The sequence below is a fragment of the Fukomys damarensis genome, unplaced genomic scaffold, assembly GCF_012274545.1.
Source record: "Fukomys damarensis isolate Sample0158 unplaced genomic scaffold, DMR_v1.0_HiC HiC_scaffold_10, whole genome shotgun sequence".
NCBI lineage: Eukaryota > Metazoa > Chordata > Mammalia > Rodentia > Bathyergidae > Fukomys > Fukomys damarensis.
This window is the reverse complement of record NW_022900922.1, coordinates 18,115,461-18,122,669: the sequence shown is the minus strand read 5'-3', so window position 1 is coordinate 18,122,669 and position 7,209 is coordinate 18,115,461. Positions and strand designations below refer to the sequence as shown.

Here is a 7,209-nt window from a genome sequence, read left to right as displayed (position 1 = left end):
TTTTTTTTTTTTTTTTTTGCTTCATGAAGTTTATTGGTACATTTTAGGTATACAATATGATGACACTCATCATTGGGATTTGTACCTTTACATGATGTATCTTGGTTCTTATTTTTACCCCATTCCCCTGCCCTCCCATACCCCTCCACCCCTCCCTATTTACAAAGACTTTCTTTCCATTTTTTTCCTTTCCCTTCTTTCCTTTCCCCTAGCAATGCAATTTCCAAGTCAGCTTCCCTTGCACTGTGGTCCACGTGTGGTGCCTAAACGTCAGATGTTCCTCTCAGGAAAAGGATTTCTGGTTATTTGAACTTAACCCTTCAAGATTGCTAATTTTGCTACATTCCAGATCAGATTTTTAAAGTATAGTCAGTCCTCTGTACCTGAGGATTCAACATCTACAGATTCAAGCAAATGTAGACCAAAACCCCATGGGAAAAAGTCTGGAGTGCACCGGTGCAAGGTTTTATTTTCCTTCTTACTCCCTAGACAATATAGTGCAGTAAGGGTTTACCCAGCATGCACACTGTTTGGTATTACAGAGAGCAGGATTGACTTCCGAATATGGAGGATGTGTGTGGGTTATATGCAAACCCTACCCACTGTGTGCAAGGGCCTTAAACACTTGGGTTTAACCCCCTACAGATACCCAGGGACAACTACAAACAGTGAGTATCAAGCGAATGCCTATTTTAATTATATATAACATCACGAATTTTCACAAGTGCGCTAGAAATGAACCCAGGGAACAAAACATTCCAGCAAGTGAAAGAGGAGAGGCAGAAGGACAGAGACTCCCTGTCTCCTCCTGTGGTGTCATGGGTCCTGGTGCTGCTGGAGTTTCAGCCACTGGATCGCAGTACAGGCATTAATTCCACCCAAACTGCCCACTCCAGTCTGGCTGGAGGCACGATGACATGGCCCTGGACACTCAAGGACACTCTGTGGCTGAGTTTATTCACCTTTGTTGTTTTTTCGGTACTGGGGATTGAACCTAGGGCCTTTACCTTGAGCTACATCCTCACCCCTTTTTATTTATTCATTTTTATCTTCAAGACTGGACTAAGTTGCCTGGGCTGGGCTCACACTTGCTAGTCTCCTGCCTCACCTCCCCAGATTTCTGGGATTGCAGGTATGCATCCCATGCCCAGCTCTCTCACCCTTCCTGTGCTGAGACTGTTACTTATCAGTGACCATGCACTGTGCTCCTTAAAGTCTTGGAGTGGGGATGCTTCTGGGGCTCCTTTTGCTCCCTCTGTCTGTGGGGACACTTTTTTGTGGGGAACAGATGGAGGAAGGACTGGAGTCTTTCTCCATGGAGCTGCCTCAGGCTTTGCACCGCACCCTGGGCTTCTCCTAGTCACCTTGCCCAGCCTGGGCCAGGCATCTGCCCATACAGCTCACGGGGGCCCCGGGAGAGCGGCAGGCAGGGCTGTGGGGAGACCTGGGTAGCGCAGGCTCTCATCCATGTTCTCAGTCCTACAACCCTAAAACCAATTAGCATCTCCTTTCATGCGGCAAGCACTGAGCAGGACTAAGTCGAGATGCCTGCCCAAGGAGGCTTGGAGTCTACTGAGGGGACAAAGCCATCAACAGGAAGAAGCAGCACAAGGGAATTGTCAAGGAAGAAAGTCAAAGCAGAGCAGGATGGGCTCAGGCCATTTAGAAGGCAGCCCCGTGACACCAGCTCCCACCCGTGCATGGGGACCTAAACGGTGCTGTCTGTACCCTTCCACCTGTATGTGCCGACCTTGTGGACTGGCCCAGCTGCAAAGTTCTGGCATGAAACCATGAGCCTTTGTGACAGCACGTGAGGCCATTTTCTTTGCTTCCTGACACTGTGCAATCCATTTCCTACTACTCCGTTTGACCTTCATAGCACCCAGCATAATTCTGGACACACAGCACATGTAGATAACACCTCTTACAGTCTAAAGTGTAGAAACAGCCACCATCTCATAGGACCTTGGACATTTTCAAGTCTGCTTGAATTCTTTATCTAGGTATTGTGTTCCTAGTAAACCTCAAATAAACATAATTATTCTTTGCTCTTTACCTTGGTTGACAGAATGCCTGTTGGGACTCAAGTATAATTTTCATGGATAAGAGTCCCAGAAAGGGGACAGACGCTCCTGAGAAAGAGGTGGTCCTATAATCCAATCTTGGGGGATGGTGGCCGGGGGCAGGGGACAGAAAAAGGAAGAAGAAGCGTGCTGTACCTTTATTATTTTCTCTGCAATGCTGGGGATGGAACTCAGGATTTGCACATACTGGGCAACTGCTCTGCCACTGAGACACACCCCAGCCAAAACACATTCTGCAAGGAAAGATGTATGCAAAGATAGGAGACTCTGAAAGGATGCGTCACATTCGGGGGACTGTGGGGTGATCAGGGGGTGAAGCAGGAGGCTGAAGGTGGGCCTGGAGGGGCAGGCTGTGGGAAGATAGCAGCGGCTGCTCAGGGGTCTTTTTGTGTTCTCCCAAAAGGCCCACCAAGCTTTTTCTGATTGTGTTCTTATTTAAATATGCTATTCGACCTCTACCAATTCTCCTCCATAGCCCTCTAGCTTATAGCATAGGAGCACGAATGCATTGTTAGTTACAAGTTAGTTTACCACTGTACTAGCTCTATTGATTTTCAGTATATGTTTTCAAGCATTTTTCCCCAAATGGTTCTCCAATTTTCCCTTGAAACTCCACTAGAGTTTAGCTTTAATTTAGTGAATAAGATGCAACTATTATTATCATTAACTAGAAGACTTTCAACCTTTTCCTTTCAGAATATTCAAATGTGACATTTATGAGTCTGAGAATAGCAGAATACTCCATATATGTGTGCATAAATGTGTGTGTTTTCTTTTGACATCATGTATAATTCATATAAATACATCGATGTATTCCTAGAAGTTATAGGGTTTATTTTACTAAGGCATTAGAGAATCAATAAGGGTACAGTAAACTAAGACTTACAACCTTTTTTTTAAAAAAGAGAAACAGCTCTAGTGAAATTGGTTTAATTCTTCTGAGTCTCTTGAACACCAGTTTCTGAGAGCTTGTTTGGAGGTTCTAGCAGGGGAGCGCAGCTACTCGTATACCCTTGACTGAGGAAACGGTCCTCCTCTATGGGGGTGGTCGTCCTCTTGACCGAGCATGCAGCTTTGGGAGGGAGGCACATTGAGTGATGAGGGAGGAAGGGGACACCCACCTAGCCAGCCAGATAGCTGAATCAACCCTGGCGATTAGTGGGGTGACGAATGTTGCCGCCAGAATGTCCTCCACCTGAACACCAGTTTTTGAAAGGCTGATATTGGCAATAAACTAGTTACCTTCTGAAATTAAATCTCCTTTGTTCTCAAGGATAACTGTCTTTTAAAAACAAAAAATCTTGTTACCATGGATATCTTGGCACAGTGAAGAAAAAGAACCACGGCACAAAAACAAGGCTGGTTAGAAGAGAAAGCCACAGAAGGGGTATGCACAGCCAAGCTCCCTCCCAAGGGACAGAAGAGGGGCCACCACTACCCAGAGAGCAGGACAGAGAAGTCAAGCAAGGAAGAGACATGCTGAAGCAAGCATGCTACCAGGCCCTGGAGTCAAGCACATCACACGGGCAGGCCACACTCACATAGAACTCTAGCACGGCCCTGGGGCTCAGGCCAAGGGAGGACAGGTCACCGACAGAGCGGCCGCCGTGCGGCTTGGCAAAGACAGTGTCTCGCAGGGCACTCAAGACAGACAGCCGTGTTGGCTTGTCTGGTGAAGGAAGCAACCATCTCTTCAGAAGGCAAGGTAAGATGAGGGAGTTAGTGGAAAGAATCAGGTTATCAAGTTTTACATGTCCATGCAAATGAGGAGGCCCTTACTTATACCCACTTCTTGAAAAGGCTAATCTTAGAGAATATTTGTTATTACACAGTAACAGGAACAGCAGGGTGAGGGCAGAGGAGAGACAGAGGAGGTTTCCTTGCAGATGCATGGCTGGCCTCTGGAGTGCTGGCTCCCTGGGTCACCACTGGATTAGGACAATCTTTGAGAATCCTACTACAATATTAGGAGTTCTGGAGAAACCTTCACCTTGGCTGTAAAGCATCTCAAATGCAGGACACACCCTCTAGCTCGGGCTTATTGTATCCACCCTGGAAGTCATGGTGAACTTACAAAGAATGCATGGTCTTTGAAGGTGGGCGTGTCCGGCGTGCCCTGGCTGTACATGGACATCCTCCTCTGGAGTGCCACTGCCTTGTTCCCAGCACCTGAGGATGGGGTCATGTCCTCCACGTCAAATGGACTGCAAAACAATAGGCCCCCAGGTGTAGCATCTGTTAGTATCCCCTATAATCACCAGACTGCTGACCACAGACCAAAAAAGCACCAAATTGTGCTAAAGTCCATGTAAACCAGTAGGAATTGGGTGGGTTTTGGTTAAATTGGTTTGTCAGAAAATAAAACAAGAGAAAAGACAGTGGAACAGAAGCCTGAATCCAGACCCATCCAAGGGACCACAGATTATTGCAGCTTTAAGCACAATCTATCCCTATACCTAGACATGTCTACATTCTGGTGAATGTTAGAAATATAAACATAGCGATGCTTGCTCTGACATCACAAGATGTTGGAAGTCTGTAAAAATTATTTGAGCTTTGTTGGGCTTGACATTCAAACAATACAAGTGATTAGCAGATTCTTCTAAAATAGCATCCCATTCATTTCAGTTGACAGGGCCTCCTGCCTGATGGAGGGTAATAGTCTATTCACATGGAGGCTGATAACATCTTTCATTGAATGTATTTCTGTACAGTACTGAGTACTTATCCCAGGGACTTCACATTGAGCTACACCCTCAGCCACAACTCTCTTTAAAAAAAAAAAAAAAAAAAAGACAGGGTTTTGCTAAGTCACTAAATTGCCCAGGCTAGGTTGTATCTTGCAATCTTCCTGCCTCAGCCTCCCAGAGTGCTGGTTTTACAGGTGTGTACCATGATACCTGGCTGCTGATAGCATCTTAGTAAAAGATTCAAGAAGAAGAATGACCTTGCCAGGGCCAGGCAAAGTGCTGACAGTATGCCAATGACAAGGTGATAGGGCTTATTATGGCTTGTATCTAGATGTCCTCTGCCAAAGCTACATGTGCTCATAGGAGGGGCTTTTGGGAGTGACCGAATCATGGGTGTGCTATCCTGGACCTAGTATAATTATGGGTGCTGATGATGGATTTACTGAAGAAGGAAGACCCACACTGGGTGTGAGTGGCAACAACCAATAGGCTTGTAGCCTGGATGGAATAAAAAGGGAAAGGGAGGCTTGATGCTGCTGCCTCCTGCCTCCCTTGTCATGGACTGTTTCTCCTCTCCCATGCTGCCCTACCTTGGAGGCAGCTGGCTATGGACTGAAACTTCTACAAATTAAAATAAACTTTTCATTTTTTAACATTGGGTATTGGGTATTTTGTCCTAGCAACAAGAAAATAACTAAGACAGAGCCTTTGCCGCTTCCACACCCGACTCACATTTAAAATGGAGGCCTTGGATGTGGATATCAATGTGTCACATTTACTCAGTAATTCCTTACCAAAGTCATAATATCAAGTGTCATGAGCTGCCAGGGCTGACTCATCATGAATCTTTCCCACAGGGTGACTTTGGAAATCTGTTTTCAGTTCATACAAAAAGATAATCTTTTGGTCTTTGGAAATAGCACATTTCAGTCTAGAGCACAGAAAAGCTAAGGATGTTTTGCAATTTTCTGGATCAGTGTGAAATATATGAGATAAGGAGGAATAAGCGATTAAAGCACCACAGTGAGAAGCAGTATCTTTCTGAGAGTAAAATATGTCATATGAGACAGTCATTTTCTTTAATTTACTTGAGGGACATATTTCTCATATATATATATATGAGAGAGAGAGAGAGGAGGGAGAGTAATATACTTGAAAGCAGAAAACAGAAGAGTAGGTGAGCCCTGAGTCTCCTACTTTGTCCTGTGCATACGTGGTATCACCCGGCAAGTTTGCTTCATAGACTCTGGGGCCAAGAGGGTGGTGCCACAGGTCAGGTGTGGCCTGACACCCTGCAGCTGGGACAACCCCCAGGCCAAGCCAATGGCCAGGCCCCAGCTGTGAGGACACCAGCCCGCTGCACACATTAGTATGCCAGGAATGTGACAAGGACCACTTACTACCAGGTGATTTCCAGGTTCAGTTTGATGGTGCCAAGGTCGTTGATGTCAACTGCCACCACCTGCGGGCGGGCTGCAAACAGCTCTTTGGTCTCGCAAGTCACACTGCCCACCAGGATGTGAGTCGCCAGCCCCTTCAGCTCTGTGACCTGGTGGAGAAAGGAGGCGATTCTGGTCTTTTTCTTTCTTGGCCAGTTGGGCACTTTCAGAGTCACACCTGAGGTCAGAGGTGGAGGTTCAAAAGCCCATCATGCGGTCCCTCTGCCCCTGGGTCATTGGCTACCATGCCCAGAAAGGCAACAAGAGGCAGCAACAACACTGTACCTTGATGGAAATGAGCCCAACGATCAGCGGCAGGAAAACTGTCTCTTCTCCGTCCCAGCTCTGCTTGCCGTTGACTTCTATTTTGCCTTTCAGCTTCCACCTCTGCCTGCCGTACTTCATGAAAATCTGGAGGAGAGAGTGGACAGCCCTCACGTCCCACCTCCCCTTCCCAAGTCCCAGGTCACATAGCCCCAGAGAGGCAGCAGCTGCTCCTCCCTCTCTTCGTCATCACCCCACACGTCCGTCCTGTTCTGGGTTTGTGGCAGGGCGCAGTGAGTTGGGAGAGGTTTAAGAAGGAACCCTGGAGGGTTTTGCCAGGGCACAGTCATCACACCGGGCCTTTCTGCTCATGCGCTGAACATGTCTCTCTCGTTAGTCCTACACGGTAGGAGTGCCATGGGAACCCAATCTTCACAGACCCCGGCCACTGAGAGAGGCAGGAAACCAGCACTAAATTCTACGTAGCAGTCAGATGTGAGGAATGAAACCAGCCTCCCTCAGGATGAAGGACTGACCCCTCCTAGTGGTCTGGGTCTCCTTGGTCAGACAGCCTTGAGGATGACAGGGGGCGTGGAAGAGATGGACGGGATGATTACACAAGGTACCTTTTGAAGAGGGAAAGACAAAAGGCCTTTGTGACTTCATGGAGTACATTTGAATAGGGAATGATCTACATATTATTGTTCATTGGACGCAGTACTAAGGATCAGT

At 47.0% G+C, this 7,209-nt stretch overlaps 1 protein-coding gene across 9 annotated transcripts in view; it reads right to left on the bottom strand.

The window, feature by feature from the left end:
* Positions 1–7,209, bottom strand: part of Ripor2 (RHO family interacting cell polarization regulator 2) — a 126,087-nt gene that overhangs the window by 45,238 nt on the left and 73,640 nt on the right. For 6 of the 9 annotated variants that reach the window (XM_033761887.1, XM_033761891.1, XM_033761890.1 and 3 more), the window contains exons 10-13: positions 6,499–6,624; positions 6,175–6,323; positions 4,159–4,288; positions 3,626–3,775 (exon numbers count right to left, since the gene is read on the bottom strand). In XM_033761887.1, the coding sequence (XP_033617778.1) occupies positions 3,626–3,775; positions 4,159–4,288; positions 6,175–6,323; positions 6,499–6,624 (555 nt within the window). The remainder of the gene's footprint in view (positions 1–3,625; positions 3,776–4,158; positions 4,289–6,174; positions 6,324–6,498; positions 6,625–7,209) is intronic. The other 3 variants (XM_033761888.1, XM_033761892.1, XM_033761895.1) reach the window with 1 other exon arrangement.